Source organism: Melospiza georgiana, chromosome 22 (genome assembly GCF_028018845.1).
Source record: "Melospiza georgiana isolate bMelGeo1 chromosome 22, bMelGeo1.pri, whole genome shotgun sequence".
Taxonomy (NCBI): Eukaryota; Metazoa; Chordata; class Aves; order Passeriformes; family Passerellidae; genus Melospiza; species Melospiza georgiana.
This window is the reverse complement of record NC_080451.1, coordinates 10,545,745-10,561,466: the sequence shown is the minus strand read 5'-3', so window position 1 is coordinate 10,561,466 and position 15,722 is coordinate 10,545,745. Positions and strand designations below refer to the sequence as shown.

At 55.1% G+C, this 15,722-nt stretch overlaps 1 protein-coding gene across 1 annotated transcript; it reads right to left on the bottom strand.

Annotated features, from left to right (window-relative positions):
• Positions 1–506: 506 nt before the first annotated feature.
• LOC131092571 (solute carrier family 2, facilitated glucose transporter member 5-like) lies at positions 507–12,109 on the bottom strand. Its single transcript, XM_058039338.1, has 13 exons — positions 11,879–12,109; positions 10,822–10,942; positions 9,225–9,323; positions 7,950–8,110; positions 6,845–6,969; positions 4,285–4,437; positions 4,081–4,206; positions 3,208–3,395; positions 2,709–2,819; positions 2,347–2,448; positions 2,110–2,185; positions 1,709–1,836; positions 507–1,102 (listed from the first exon to the last, which is right to left on the bottom strand). Exons 2-13 carry the CDS (start codon positions 10,870–10,872, stop codon positions 875–877), a joined length of 1,548 nt encoding a protein of 515 aa, XP_057895321.1. The 5' UTR covers positions 10,873–10,942; positions 11,879–12,109; the 3' UTR covers positions 507–874.
• Between the last annotated feature and the right edge of the window lie 3,613 nt (positions 12,110–15,722).

The window sequence follows — 15,722 nt, the reverse complement described above, 5'->3', positions numbered from 1 at the left end:
ATTTAGATCCCCATACACAGATTTGTTTTTTCATGCCAAAGAGCTGCTCTCTGCTCAAAGGAGCTGCTTTCTCAAATAAAATTTCTCTCCCATTCATTTCCCAGTCTCAGTTTCTCTCCATCCTCCCTGCTTGTCTCTCGTCCTGTATGTCAGCACCAGCTCACCTCCCTTCCCTTGCAGTCGTGTCCCACAGGAGCAGATGTGGAGCTGTGGCAGGGCAGCTCCCAGGACAGGTCCTGTGCACTCCCTGTGCCCTGGCCTGTGGCACAACTTTGCTTCTTTTCTGTAGTGGATGCAGACACAGAGCATGGAAACAGCTGCTTTTCCAACACTCATATATCACAAGCTTGAGCACAGGTGTATTGTGTATATAAACTGATTGTTAAATATATAAACTGATTTGCTAAGGTTAAAGTAAATCAGTGAGGGATTCTCCATCTACTGCACAAGATCCATGCCAAGCTGCTCAACAGTTCTGCTTTTGTCAGAACAGAGGGCACACACTGACATACCAAATGGAATTTAATTTCCCTTGCTGGACCCTCAAGCACACAAGTGACAGTTCTCAGAGGAGTTTGGGGCACTCCTTGCACACAACTGCCCCACAGCCAGCCCAAGGGCTGCCGTGTGTCCCCTGGATGTGCCACCAGGACACCAGGGACACTCACCAGCTCCTTGGTCACACACTGAGCTGGCTGAGGACATTTCCTTTTCCTTGGAACAAGAGGAGGATTTGGCAGCATTAGCTTTGGATTTGATGTTAAATATCTTTTCCAGCCTTAACAGTTCTGTGATTGTCAGATCAGCATCAAAGGAGGAATCCCTGGATTTGTTTTCCTGCTGAACAGATCCTGTCAGGCCAAACGCAGCTGGCTCACATCTCAGTGCTGGAGAGTGATTTCTTCTCTTCCTGCCTGCTCAGGGGGTAGGAATCTTTAGGCTCTTGGCTTTCCTGCACCTCCACTTTGTTCCTCTTGGCCATGATCCTGTTGATTTCCATGAAGGTTTTATTCTTGGTCTCGGGAACGATGAAGAAGATGTAGAGCAGGGTGGCCACGCAGATGGCACAGAAGATGAGGAAGCTGTAGGGCCCCAGCCCAGCCTAGGGCAGGGACAGGAGAGAGCAGGGCTCAGGGCACATTCCAGCTGGGAACGCCTGCTCTGGGCCTGCCCTGCCTGTGGAAATGCTGCCACGGTGAGGTGCTCGTGGTTCAGCCTGAACGACTCAAAGCTGGGGAGCTTTTAGATTCTGTATTCTCCAACCAGCACCAGGGGTTCATTGGAAACTCACTGGGAAAGGAGGCTGAGGGTCTGCTCTGTAACTCACACAGAACTCAGCAGCTGCCTCTGCCCAGGGTGAAGTCAGGGCTGCAGCACTTTGTGGTCCCTGCTGCTGGGGGCAGTTTAACTGGACATCCAGATTTCAGAACCTAAAACTGTCCCTTCAAGGCACATCCTGCAGGGGAAGATGGGGAATTTGCCATCTTTTCCAAGCTCCTGAGCTCAGGATGAGGCCTGGCAATCAAACTGCTTTCTTTTAAAGCCCGTGCAACAGGCAGGTGTGATGAGACAGTGCTGAGCAGCATCAGCCTCCTGCCCACGACACATCCCACCCAGGGGATTTGGGAACCAGCAGATGCATCCACACTCCCCAGAGCCTCTCTGCAAGCACACAGGGGTGGAGAGGCCCACGTCCTGTCCTCCTTACCTCCATGTAGAGGAAGAGCAGCCCCACGGTGAAGTTGCTCAGCCAGTGCACAGAGCCGCCCACCATGAAGGCCGCGGGCCGGGACGACTGCAGGAACATCTCGGTGATCATCACAGCAGGAATGGGACCTGCAGGGCAGCTGCAGCTGAGGGCACCCCTCAGGGAGCCCCCCTCACCCTGAGCTCCTCACTACACCGCTCACCTCAGTGCTTTCAGCCATCAGCAAATCAAACAAGGATTCAATTTAAAGGAAAAAACGGGGCAATTAAATGGCTTGCGCAGGGCACGGCCACACAGGGGTGACATTGAGCCCCCCTGGATGAGCCCCACAAAGGTTTTGGCTGGACATTGAGGGCAGCACCTGGCTTTACCCAGCTGCCAGGGAGGCTGTGGGCACTTACTGGGTCCGATGGCGTGCCCAATGATGTAGGCAATGACACAGACTATGCTGAGGTAGGACATCCAGGACACAGAGCTCTGTGAGGATGGAAGCACAGCTGAGGGGTGGCTGAACGTGCCCTGCACGCTCAGGGAGCTGCTCACAGTGAGGTCTGGGTGGGTTCCAGGGCAGGGTCACCCTTCAGCGCCAGGATCAGGCACAGAAATCATGGGGGGACCAGCTGAGCCATCATACACACCTGGAGGTTGAGGGCCAGGGTTAGCACTGCACAGGAGGCAGAGCACAGCACGAAGCCAGCCAGGAGAAGGATCCTCCTCCCCAGGGACTCCACAATGAAAACCTGGGAGAGACACGAGAGGGGCAGACCCCAGGGGCTCAGCAATTGCTGCAGATGCTTTTGTCCAAGGGACACCGCAGGGCATCTGTCGTGGAAAACACCTCCCAGAGTGTGCAAACAACACTCCAGTGGAAGGTTTGTGGGATGAGATGACCTCTAAGGTCCCTTCCAACCCAAACATTCTGTGACTGCAGGATTCCACGAGCACAACCTAATTTAAACAGGGGCAGGGGAGAGCTCAGAGAGCCCCAGCACAGACTTACAGCCAGCAGAGTCATGACCACGTTGATGGCACCTATTGACACGGTGACGTACTGGATGCTGCTGCTGTGCACCCCTGCTGACTCGAAGATCCTGTCTGCATAGTAGAAAACCTGCAGCAGAACCACAGCACAGGTGCTGCATGGCCTGAGGCAGGGCATGGGGACTGCTTGAAATGCTGGCACTGGTGCACTGAAGCCCCAGGATGGAATCTGTCCATCTCTGGAGACACTGGCTGGGATGTGGGCCCTTTGCTCCAGAAACACTCCAGTGATCATTAACAGGGCACTGAGCCTGCACCTTGTCCTGTGTTTGGAACTGGCCCAGCCCTGGGTGAAGGGGCTCTTGGAACAGGGGTCTGCCCTGTGCCAGCACTGCCCCCAGCACTGCCCCCAGCACTGCCCTGTGCCAGCACTGCCCTGTGCCAGCACTGCCCCCAGGACCCCTCTGAAGTTCCGGCCCTGTTTGTGCCCCCAGCCCCTGTCTGTGCCCCCCACTCACCCCGTTGACCCCCGAGAGCTGCTGCCCTGCCATCATGACGATGATGGAGATGAGCTGCCACCTGAGGCCCCTGAAGGTGAACAGGCTGAGCACAGAGAACTGCCCCTCCTCCTTCTCGGAGCGATCCTCCTGGTACATCTCCTGGATCTCCTCGTCCACGTCCTGCCAGCCCCTCAGCCTCTGCAGAGCTGGTGGGGAGAGCACAAGGACAGCCCCAGGGTGGCAGAGCTGTGCTGCTTCAGAGCAGGACGCAGCAGGGTGGGCACCCGGGCAGCGTGCTGGGCACCTGGGCGTCCCCACGCCCAGGGAGAGGAGTGGTGTCCTGAGAATTCCACCCCCATCAGTGGAGAATTTCCCACCCTCGTGGTGCTGCCAAGCCTGTCCCACCGCCAGATCCATCCCCTCCCAGCTCCCTTTTCCATCCCTGTGGTGCTGCCAGCCTGTCCCACTGCCAGATCCATCCCCATCCCACAGCCAGCCCCATCCCCTCCCAGCTCCCTTTTCCATCCCACAGCCAGCCCCCTGCCCTGGCAGCCCCACGCCCTGGCAGCCCCACGTCCTCGCAGCCCCGTGCCCTGGCAGCCCCTGCCCTGGCAGCCCCGTGCCCTGGCAGCCCCTGCCCTGGCAGCCCCGTGCCCTGGCAGCCCCCTGCCCTGGCAGCCCCCTGCCCTGGCAGCCCCATGCCCTGGCAGCCCCGTGCCCTGGCAGCCCCACGCCCTGGCAGCCTCACGCCCTGGCAGCCCCATGCCCTGGCAGCCCCCTGCCCTGGCAGCCCCCTGCCCTGGCAGCCCCGTGCCCTGGCAGCCCCCTGGCATGGCAGCCCCGTGCCCTGGCAGCCCCTGCCCTGGCAGCAGGGCACAGGTGGGGCTGTACCTGTCCGTGCCTGCTCCTCGGAGCCCCTCTGGATGAGCAGGTACCTGGGGCTCTCGGGGAAGAAGGGCAGCGCCAGGAGCTGCAGCAGGGACGGGATCCCGGTGAGCCCCAGCAGCACGGGCCACCCTGCAGCAAGGTGACAGCAATCAGAGAGGGAAATGCTCACCCTGGGCAGCCCGGAGAGGCCCCGGGCCACGGCTTTACCTCTGGCATTGCCAAGGATGCCCTGCAGCCCCAGGATCTGAGCCGCAAGGATGCCGATGGTGATGAAGAGCTGGGGCACCACCCCCACAGCTCCTCTCAGGTTCTTGGGGGACATTTCTCCCAGGAACATGGGAACCACGTTGGAAGCCAGGCCTAGAAGTTAAGAGTTGTACAAAAGGATTGGTTTTTACATTGGCCAGTTACTGAATCAAGTGCATGAACACATTGGAAATTCAACCGGGGGTTCCTTTCCCAGCAGACTACTTCTAGAACGAGCTTGCACACTGAAGCTGACTCTTTTGCTCTCTTTTTGTTTCTTTCCTATTTTCTTGGCTTCTTTGCCACTACCTAGACAAATTGGGAGCAGTGTCAGACATGCAGCTCAGCCTTCAGCCAGCTGCTGATTGCCCACAGGCCACAAAAGAGACCCCTGAAGAACCACAAGGTGCAAGCTCCACAGCCAAACCCTTCTGCTTGGAGTGCCTGGGTTATCAGCTCTGGGCAGCAAAGCCCTTGTGCAGTGTGACAGGGCGAGCAGGAGCCTGCCTTGCCTGCCTTGCCAGCAGATATTTGGGGGTTTCTTGCTTTGAGTGTTCAGTGTTCACCCCCCTGAACGCAGCTTTCCCCAGCAGGCTCTGCCAGGAGCAGCACAAGGCACACAAAGAACAGCTGTGCTGCTCCAGGTTTGGAAACTAACTGCAGACACAAGAGAGGAACCTTTTGCTTCCTCTAAAGCGAGAGGAGAAGTCAGTACCCAGACACGCTGCTGCGAAAGTGGAAGGAAATGGCTCTGTGTTGGATTTAGAACCTCCCTGCTGAGGGCCTGGCTGCAATGGGTGCTCATGCTCTCATAAGGGCACCAGGGACACGGGAACTTTTATTTTTATTTTCAGGAACATTCAGGGCTGCCCACAGTGACCCCAGCCAGCCCCTGTGCTGCCAATCCTGCAGCTCCCAAACTCCTGGAATCAAATGACCACAGGCAACTCTCGTCTGACCTTTCCAGAGCCCCTGGGCTGCAGGAGCCAAAGGTGATCAGGCTGATATTTGAAAGCTCAAAGGCCTAAATGTCGCAGACATCTTTTTATGAATATCCTTTCTTAGGATTTTTTCTTCTTGAGAAGCTGAGAAGCTCCAAGAACAAAATGCAAACAATGGTTACCTGCTGCTGTGGAATGCAACAGGTAAATCTGTGATTGCTCTTGTGTAAATGCTTAAATTTAGTGACCAGTCACGGCAGAGCTGGCTCTCTCTGTCTGAGCCAGCTGCTTTTGTTATTATTCTATTCTATTCTATTCTATTCTATTCTATTCTATTCTATTCTATTCTATTCTATTCTATTCTATTCCATTCCATTCCATTCCATTCCATTCCACTCAATTCCACTCCACTCCATTCCACTCCACTCCATTCTTAGCCAGCCTTCTGAGGTGAACTTTTCCCTTCCATTCTTTTTACTATAGTTATAATGTAATATATATATATATATATATCATAAAACAATAAATCAAACCTTCTAAAGCACAGAGTCAACATTCTCGTCTCTCCCCTCACCCTGTGACCACTGTCACACCTAAAAGGCACAGCAACCAGAGCCACCAGTGCCAGGGGGTGCCAGCCCTGGGTCCTCCCCAGCCCCAGTTCAGGCCAGGCCAGCCTGAGAAGGACGAGCCAGGGCAGCCAGGCTGGATTTGTGGGTTATAAATAACTGCAGAGAGGGATCACATTCAACGGGACCCTTAGCATTTACCCCAAGCTCCGTGCTGAGGGCAGCTGCCAGGTTTGGGGGAGTCAAAAGCCAGGGTAAAACCTTTGGATTAAAAAAAAAAAAAAAAAAGGAAAACAAGAAACTGGCTGAGGAAAGCAATTGATCTGTGCATGCAGCAATTACAATTGGCCAGCTAAGGCAGGAAATTGCTTTTACAAGCCAGCCCAGCTCATTAACAAACCATGGAGTGTGCCAGTCTCACCAGCCCAAAGCCAATTAATTGAGTCTAAATGCTCTTAGGACCCTTGGAGGCCTGGTTGAGCTCGGGGCACCCAGCATGGTCTGTTCTGTTCCTGCAGCTGCAGCACTGCCAATCCAGCAGGAACACACAGATATCCTGGATTCCCCCCCTCTGCAGGAACCCAGGGGCTCGGAGCCCTTTGCTCTCCCTTTTAACATTTCTTTTCTGCTGCAGGAAGAACAGCCAGTTCCAGGACTGGATTATTGGATCTGGCAGTGCTTTTGATGGATTATTCCGGTTCTGTTAAAAAGGAAAGGAGCAGACTATCTGCTTCAAGGTGTCTGGGCAGACAGATTGTCCTCAGCAGGTTTGGTGCTGCAGTGCCCAGCAGATGTTTATTGCTGCATTTACAGACACTCATCTCCTCCCTGCAGCTCAAATTCCAGCCCCATTATCTCCCAAAGATCTTCAGTCCTTCTGCACCAGGCTAAAGTGCAGCCTTGTCATGCAGATCCCAAAGTGAGATACCTGTGAGAGCATCTGCTGGGGGAATAAAACACCTTTACACAGCCAAGGAAATATTTACTGCTCCCCCTTTACCACCCACTTACCAGCAAATATTCCCACGAGAACGCGGGAAAGGATGATCACTTCAAAGCTTTTTGCCAGCTCTGAGGTCCCCATGAGGATTGCAGCAGCGATGGAGAAGAGGTTATTTATCAGCAAAGTGCCCTTTCTGCAAGGGAGCAGCAGGAGAGAGCATTCAGCTGGGCATTGCTGAGTTGCAGAGAGATCCCCTCTGTCCAAAAATCAATTAATCATCGTGCCAAACACTGCTCAGGGAGGAAATGGCAACGGCCACGTTTTCCCTGCAGGCAATGAAGGCCTCCAGAACAAAGTGAAGTTTCTCAGGAAGCCTGAGCAGCAGAAGCTGGGCCTGATCTGACCCCAGGACTTTATTTCCCCCCCTGGCTCCATGCCCTGCCCACACCAGAACCCCATAAATCCCTTCCCTATGGGAGATAACCCTTGGGGCTGAGCCCAACCCATACCAGAACCCCATAAATCTCTTCCCAATGGGAGATAACCCTTGGGGCTGAGCCCAGCTCACACCAGAACCCCATAAATCCCTTCCCTATGGGACACAACCCTTGGGGCTGAGCCCAACCCATACCAGAACCCCATAAATCCCTTCCCTATGGGAGATAACCCTTGGGGCTGAGCCCAGCCCACACCAGAACCCCATAAATCCCTTCCCAATGGGAGATAACCCTTGGGGCTGAGCCCAACCCACATCAGAACCCCATAAATCCCTTCCCTATGGGGAGATAACCCTTGGGGCTGAGCCCAACCCATACCAGAACCCCATAAATCCCTTCCCAATGGGACACAACCCTTGGGGCTGAGCCCAACCCACACCAGAACCCCATAAATCCCTTCCCTGTGGCACACAACCCTTGGGGCTGAGCCCAGCCCACACCAGAACCCCATAAATCCATTCCCAATGGGACACAACCCTTGGGGCTGAGCCCAACCCACACCAGAACCCCATAAATCCCTTCCCTGTGGGACACAACCCTTGGGGCTGAGCCCAGCTGCTCTCCACCTGCCCCAAGGTGTGAGAGGGAATTTCAGGCAGCTGAAGGGCTGGGCACGGTGGGGTCCCCACCAGCTCAATGCTGTCTCTCCCAAAGGGGGACAGGGCCTCTCACCCACCTGCCACAGCTGTTGACCATGGGCCACACCAGGAGTGACCCAAAGAGGCCACCCAGGGGGAACATGGACACTGTGAGCGACCAGAGCAGGGTCTGGAAGCCCCTGTCCATGGGCACCCCTGTCCTCTCCAGGTAGGTGCTGTTGTAGAAGTCCTGCATGTGCTGCAAGGAAGCACAGAGCAGATTTGGCACAGAGGGACAATCCCCGTGCTGGGAGGGTTAGATAACAGCAGCTCGGGGCCATAAAGCTCTGCCATAAAACCCTGCCATAAAACAACTGTCCTGAGGAAAAATGGGATGGCTGAGCTGGGAATGAGTGCAAGGGAGGGATGGAGGAGCCTGGGGAGGAGGAGGATGGAAAGCCTGGGATGAAGGAGGATGGAGGAGCCTGGGGAGGAGGATGGAGGAGCCTGGGATGAAGGAGGAGAAGGATGGAGGAGCCTGGGAGAAGGAAGAGGAGGATGGAGAAGCCTGAGATGAAGGAGGAGGAGGATGGAGAAGCCTGGGATGAAGGAGGAGAAGGATGGAGAAGCCTGGGATGAAGGAGGAGAAGGATGGAGAAGCCTGGGATGAAGGAGAAGAAGGATGGAGAAGCCTGGGATGAAGGAGGAGAAGGATGGAGAAGCCTGGGATGAAGGAGGAGGAGGATGGAGAAGCCTGGGATGAAGGAGGAGGAGAAGGATGGAGAAGCCTGGGATGAAGGAAGAGGAGGACGGAGAAGCCTGGGATGAAGGAGGAGGATGAGGATGGAGAAGCCTGGGATGAAGGAGGAGGATGAGGATGGAGAAGCCTGGGATGAAGGAGGAGAAGGATGGAGAAGCCTGGGATGAAGGAGGAGGAGGAGGATGGAGAAGCCTGGGATGAAGGAGGAGGAGGATGGAGAAGCCTGGGATGAAGGAGGAGGAGGAGGATGGAGAAGCCTGGGATGAAGGAGGAGGAGGAGGATGGAGAAGCCTGGGATGAAGGAAAAGGAGGATGGAGAAGCCTGGGATGAAGGAGGAGGAGGATGGCGAAGCCTGGGATGAAGGAGGAGGATGAGGATGGAGAAGCCTGGGGAGGAGGAGGAGGATGGAGGAGGAAGATGAAAAGCTGTGCTCCTGCAGGCTGTCCTGCCCTGTAGGATGTGCCTGGTTCCCAGAGCTGTGTCCCAGGCGCACAGAGAGAGCACAAGCCCCCCACAAACCCCCACAGATAATTTTTCATAATTATTTTTCAAATAATCCAATGCATTGAATTTGCATAACCCCAGCCCTGCGTGGGGCCCTCGGCCACTCACCGGGGCAGGGGAGTTGATCACAGACACGTTGTAGCCGTACTGGAAGGAAGAGCCAAAGGCAGAAATCAGAGCCACCAGGGCCAGGGGCAGCGTCATCTTCTGCAGAGGGAGAGAAAAACCATCAGCACCCCCTTGGCAGTGGCTCTTAGGCATTAACAACATCCAGTGAAAACAATGAAACACACCAAGCCTTGCTTTCTGTGTTTTCCCTTCATTTTGCTGCATTTAAAGCCCAATGGGTTGTTTCCATTACAGCTCACTTTGTTCTGCTTGATATGCCCACAGCCATTAGAGTAACTCGCTCTGCTTTGCTGCTATTGATGAATCATTTGGATGATTAATTTTTTTTCCAAGTTACCATTCTTAAAACACCACCCTGCAGGGAAAAAGGTTGTGTGCAATTATCCTTTTCCAACGTGCAAATTGGGCAGTGCGATAATGCAGGATATTGGCACAGGAAAGCCTTAAAAAGAAGTGATTTTTGCATTAAGTGGCCAAATCCCTTTCCTGTTGGTTTTTTCTTCCTCTGCGCTTTGGGATGGAGCTATTTATGGATCCAACTGATTGCCACTGAAGCCAATCAGAATTTATCCAGGCAAGCCCCAGGCTTGGCTGGGGGCACAGGAGCTGCACTTTGCCCTGGGCCAGGGGAGGGAATTGCCATCTGAGCAGGATCAGCGCCCCGGCGTGGGCACACGTTCCCCAGGCTCACAAACCTCCAGAACAATTCCCTTTTCCCGGCAGTCCAGCTGCAGCTCAGCCCCGGGCTGTGTTGACAGAGCTGGGTTGTTGGGGTTTTCTTTGGCTGGGTTTTACGGCTCACTAATGCACCTCGCTGCTGCTACATCAATAAAGCCATTTTTCATTTTAATCTCCTTTGCTGCCACCCTCTCCAGCCCTAATGGCCTTGATGGCTGCCAGGATTTCTGTCCCAGCTCTCAGCTCAGGTCCCACACGAGTTCTCCGTCCCTGCCCTAATTGAACATTTGTCCAAATAGCTGCTGGTGCTCCTTTCTGTCCCTCAGCATCCCTGGCAGCCCAGCTCCAGGGACCTGCAGGGTTTAAGGTGTCAAAATTCAGGTTTGGAAGGCGGCTCAGGCTTCCAGGTCCATTTTCTGGGAGGAGGCTGCTGACATTCCCTCGTGGGTGAAGAAAAGCAGCTCCTTGCTGCCATTAACCAGATCCCAGGAGCTCACAAGAGCCGCTGGTGTAAATCATTGACACCCAGCACTCCCAATAAACCTCTGGCGTTCCCCAGCTGTGCTTTGGGCAAGGCTCCTCTTTGGGAAAGGCAGCCCCGTCCAGGAGCACCTGCAGCAAAAACCGACTGGAAAATAGGGAAGAAAACTCACACACAGAGGGGGAAAGTCCCACAGAAGGAGAAAGTGGCACAGGAGGAAAATTCCACAGAAGGAAAAGTCCCACAGAAGTTACGGGGTGGCAGAGCTGCGATCAATCACTCGGTGCAGCACTGCAGACAGACACAAACTGGGCTCAAGAACAGAAACATCTCAGCCCAAAATCAGGGTCTTTGCTCTCGTCACAGGTGCCCCCAGGTGCCCCCGTGTCCCCGGGGGCAGGCGGGCACCATACTCACCCCCCTGGCACCCTGGGTGCCCTCGGAGCTGTCCCGCTGCCCTCCTTTCATGCTGCTGGGTGTGCGGATCACAGATGCTGAGCACGGCTTCTCCCAGCAGCCACGGGGAAATGGGACTGCCCTGCACAGAGAAACCCCTCCCGTGACTCTCCCAGACACCTCCAAACCCTGCCAGGCTCTGTCAGCCGGGGTAAGGCTGTGACTGACCATCCCCTTCCCTGCCTGACTCTCCCGTGGCTGCAATTTCACTTTCGCCCAGCTCTGGTACCAGTGACAGATGTTCTTCCACCAGAGGTGCTGCCCAGTGAGAGGGGCACGGGCTCATCTCTGCAGGGAGAAGGGGCAGACCTTCCCCAAAGCTGATACAATGAGCCAATTTCCCCCACATCTGTGCATGGACAAGCAGAGCCCACGGAGCTGCAGCTCCTGGGGTGGCACAGCCAGAGTGGTGCCCAGCAGTTGTGGCACCAGGGAGCTGCAGCTGAGCCCCACCGAGCCCGTGCACACAAGCTGCACAAATGTGCCCCAAATGCTGCCCCTGCCCTACCTCGCAGCCCAGGGAGCTGCAGCTGAGCCCCACCGAGCCCGTGCACACAAACTGCACAAATGTGCCCCAAATGCTGCTCCTCTCCTACCTCGCAGCCCAGGGAGCTGCAGCTGAACCCCACCGAGCCCGTGCACACAAACTGCACAAATGTGCCCCAAATGCTGCCCCTGCCCTACCTTGGAGCCCAGGGAGCTGCAGCTGAGCCCCACCGAGCCCGTGCACACAAACTGCACAAATGTGCCCCAAACGCTGCCCCTGCCCTACCTTGGAGCCCAGGGAGCTGCAGCTGAACCCCACCGAGCCCGTGCACTGCACAAATCTGCCCCAAATGCTGCTCCTGCCCTACCTTGCAGCCCAGGGAGCTGCAGCTGAGCCCCACCGAGCCCATGCACTGCACAAATGTGCCCCAAATGCTGCCCCTGCCCTACCTTGGAGCCCAGGGAGCTGCAGCTGAGCCCCACCGAGCCCATGCACTGCACAAATGTGCCCCAAACGCTGCCCCTGCCCTACCTCGCAGCCCAGCTGGCTCAGGCAGCGCTGCAGCCCCCAGGGCTCATCCTCCCAGAGCTGCTCCTTGGCTCTCTCCTCCACAGCAGCTCCTTCCCCTCTGCGGGCAGGGTGCAGCACGTGCTGCTGCCTCTCCTCTGTTGTGGGACGGCTTTGGAGCCCGGTTAATCATCCACTGCAGCCCAGAGTTTATCAGGGGAAGGCTCGCAGGCGTTCCCAGCAGCAGGACGAACAGAACAGGACCCGCTGCGTTGCTGCTCTGCCCGTTCCTGTTGGGCAGTCAGAAAAAGGCGCCTCCTGAGCAGCTCCTCCTGCGCCCCACGTGCCCTGCACGGCCCCTGGCTGGCTGCAGCACCTCCTGCTCCACGTGGCACCAGCATGGCACGGACAGGGCAGGGCCTGCTGCAATTCCCACCGAGCAGCAATTCCGCAAAATCCAGCCCCGCTGGTCTTCTCTTTCCTCGCCTTCCTTCTCAGAGCCTGAGGTTGCTGTTCCCAGGTGTCCTGATGGGGACTGCTGGGATTCATAAAGTCCGAGGGTTTTGAGAAGGTGGTTAAAAAGGCAGGCTTCTGACGGCAGATTTGTGAGCATTGCTAATGCAGCGAAAAGTTTTGTGAGCAGTGGAGCAGACGTGAGAAACAGCACAATAGACTTTTGTAACGCGTCTTCGTAGATTGCAACAAGGTTATTTAATGTACATCTTCAGAAGGTCAGTGTGAATGAGTCTCTGTGCTTTGTCTCTCATGAACGAGCCACTGTGTTACCTATCATGACGTGTGTTTCATATGATTAGATAGAATTTTTGTCAATATGTTTTGCTCTGTGTGTGATTGGCTGAAACCTAGGCTGAGATGGCTTTATGCTATGCTGTAATGCAACACCCCCTTGGCATTCCCTTTAGATCAGAGAGCTGTTAACGTCCTGTCTCCATTGTCCTAACAGGTGCTGAATAAACAGCTCACGACACTGGTTCAGATTTGCCCTGTCTCATTCATGAATGTATACAGCTTGCCATGGCAGGGCATTGCAATATATACATTGCTCCTGCTGCCCTCACCTTCACAGGTCTGCAGCCAAGAGGGAAAATTCTGCCCCAGAACAGGGGAAACTGCAAAAAGGGCAAATTTCCACTCCTTCAAAGGCAGTATCACCCTCTGGGAGCTCTGACAGCTGCTCTGACACTCAGTAAATGCAGGGAAGGAGAATTCTCTATCATGGTCTTTAAGCTCTGCTCCTGAACTTGAAGAAATAATCTTGAAAACATGCAGGAATCAAAGAGATCACATGTGTTTGTCATCAGAACCCCCTCATCACAGCAAGTATTTGCTTGTGGCAGCAGAAGAGTTGGAACATTTTCTGAACACAGCAGGAGCGTGGCAGGAACATCTCTGTGGCTGTCATTGGCACGGGGATGATCCTGGAGGAGCTTGGTGAGGGGAGACAGGGCAGTAAATCAAACTCTTGGATTTTCAAAGCACTGCAGGGCTGTGACACCTCCAGCAGCTGGGATCCTGTTGGACTTGGCAAAGGGCAGGGCCAGGAACCAGCAAAGAGCTGATTTTACAGCATTTACAAGCACGTTTTCCATCTCAGCTGCAGCACACCCCAAGGTTTTACATCTGCTCCCCACCCCTGTGTGCCTGGAGATGTTCAATGCTCCCCATGACTCCCCTGCCCTCACCCAGCTCCTGGTGTGCAGGGATTTATTCACCCTCACCTGATGATTTATTTACCCTCACCTGATGATTTATTTACCCTCACCTGATGATTTATTTATCCACACCATGTGTGCTCAAGGCTGGGTCCGATGAAACCCTGATGTCTTTGGGGGGAAAAAAATGATTAAGAGGCAAACTCAGTTTGCAGGACAGTAAAAGTGCCGGAGAAGGCTGTGCAGGGAACAGCAGCAGAGCTGGGCTCTGGAGCCAGAACCAGAGCAGATCCTGTTTGTGCTGCACAAATGCAACTCTGGGCACTGTCCTGGTAAAGAAACTGACCTTTATTTTGTAAAACTCGGAGAAAATACTCTAAAAACACAAGCAAAGAGCTGTGAATGAGGTAAAACATCATCTCCAAATGGCACACACAGCCCCAGCCCCTGCCCAGTGTGATCCAAGGCACAGACCGAGCCCAGGAGCTGAGCTGTGAGCCAGGCACTGCCCTGCTGTGGGCAGGGCTGTCCCTGCTGGAGCCTGAGCACATCCCCAATCCCTGGGGAGCCACAGGGCTCTGGTTCCCTCAGGAGAGCCCCAAAACCCCAATGGTGACAGCCCCAAACACCAGGGAGGAGAGATCAGCATCCCCAAACCCCAATGGTGACAGCCCCAAACACCAGCGAGAGGGATCAGCATCCCCAAACCCCAATGGTGACAGCCCCAAACACCAGGGAGGAGAGATCAGCATCCCCAAAACCCCAATGGTGACAGCCCCCAAACAAACACCAGGGAGAGGGATCAGCATCCCCAAACAAACACCAGGGAGCAGGTTCAGCATCCAGAGGCGCCATCCAGCAGCACCACAGAATAATCCCTGTCCTGTCCCAGTCCAAGAGCAGAGCAGAGCCAGGCCGGGGCTCTCACCATCACTGAGGGCCCTGCCCAGGTCAGTCCTTCGGCAGCTCCTGGAGCCTCCTGGCCGGGCTCTGTTCACCTCAGAACTCACCACACCAGCCTGGGCAGGCAGAAAACAACACCCCAACCGAGGGTTCAGCTTCCCGCTGGGGAGGAGGGCAGACAAGCGGGAGGGCAGCGTGCTCCAGAGCATCCTGACACAGCCGGGCAGGGCTCAGCATCTCCAGCGCCGCTTTCCCCGGGCTGCAGCTCCCTCTGGGGGGCTGTCACAGCACCCTGCAGGGACAGGGACAGCGACAGGACGGTGAGAGTCACTGCAGGGCTGTCACAGCACCCCGGGGACAGCGACAGGACAGTGACAGTCACTGCAGGGCACTGCCACCACCCCAAACCTGCAGGGACAGTGACAGAACAGTGACAGTCACTGCAGGGCACTGCCAGCACCCAAACCTGCAGGGACAGTGACAGGACAGTGACAGTCACTGCAGGGCACTGCCAGCACCCAAACCTGCAGGGACAGTGGCAGGACAGTGACAGTCACTGCAGGGCTGTCACAGCACCCCGGGGACAGTGGCAGTCACTGCAGGGCACTGCCAGCACCCAAACCTGCAGGGACAGTGGCAGGACAGTGACAGTCACTGCCAGCACCCCAAACCTGCAGGGACAGTGGCAGTCACACTCCTGAGCTGGAATTGTGACCCTGGCCCATTCCTCCCACAGCATTTCTCACAGCTCTGTGATGGGAAAAGGCGAACTGAGGACATGGAACCTGTTTGGATTCTTTCTGGTGTTGTTTTTTCTGCTGTTTTGTTTTCCCCTAAGCCAAGCTGGTGACAATTCTTTCTCTCTTCAGGGCTGGCTCCAACAAACGGAGCACAGCACGATACTGAATCTCATAAAATTTAAACATTCCTATCCTACCTTTCTGCAAGAAGTTTCACACATCTCCTCTTTGCAAGCCTTGTGGGACTCACAGGAGGTTGAGCCATCAAGGTTGCTATTTGGCTTTCAGAAGTTTATAAAAGCCTTTTGAAGGGAGAAAAAACAACTCTTGGAGTCATCCATGGCACAGATGAGACGCTTCCATCTGCCTTTCAGGGACTCCAGGGAGGAGCAGAGCCATGCAGCAGCCCCATGGAATGGGCTCAGGGGTGTTTGCACAGGGTTTAAATATACTGATATAATTATATAAATAGACGGATATAATTATATAAATATACTGATATAATTATGGAGTGAATGCCAAGGCTCCAGGGGAGAACAGGAGTCACCTCTG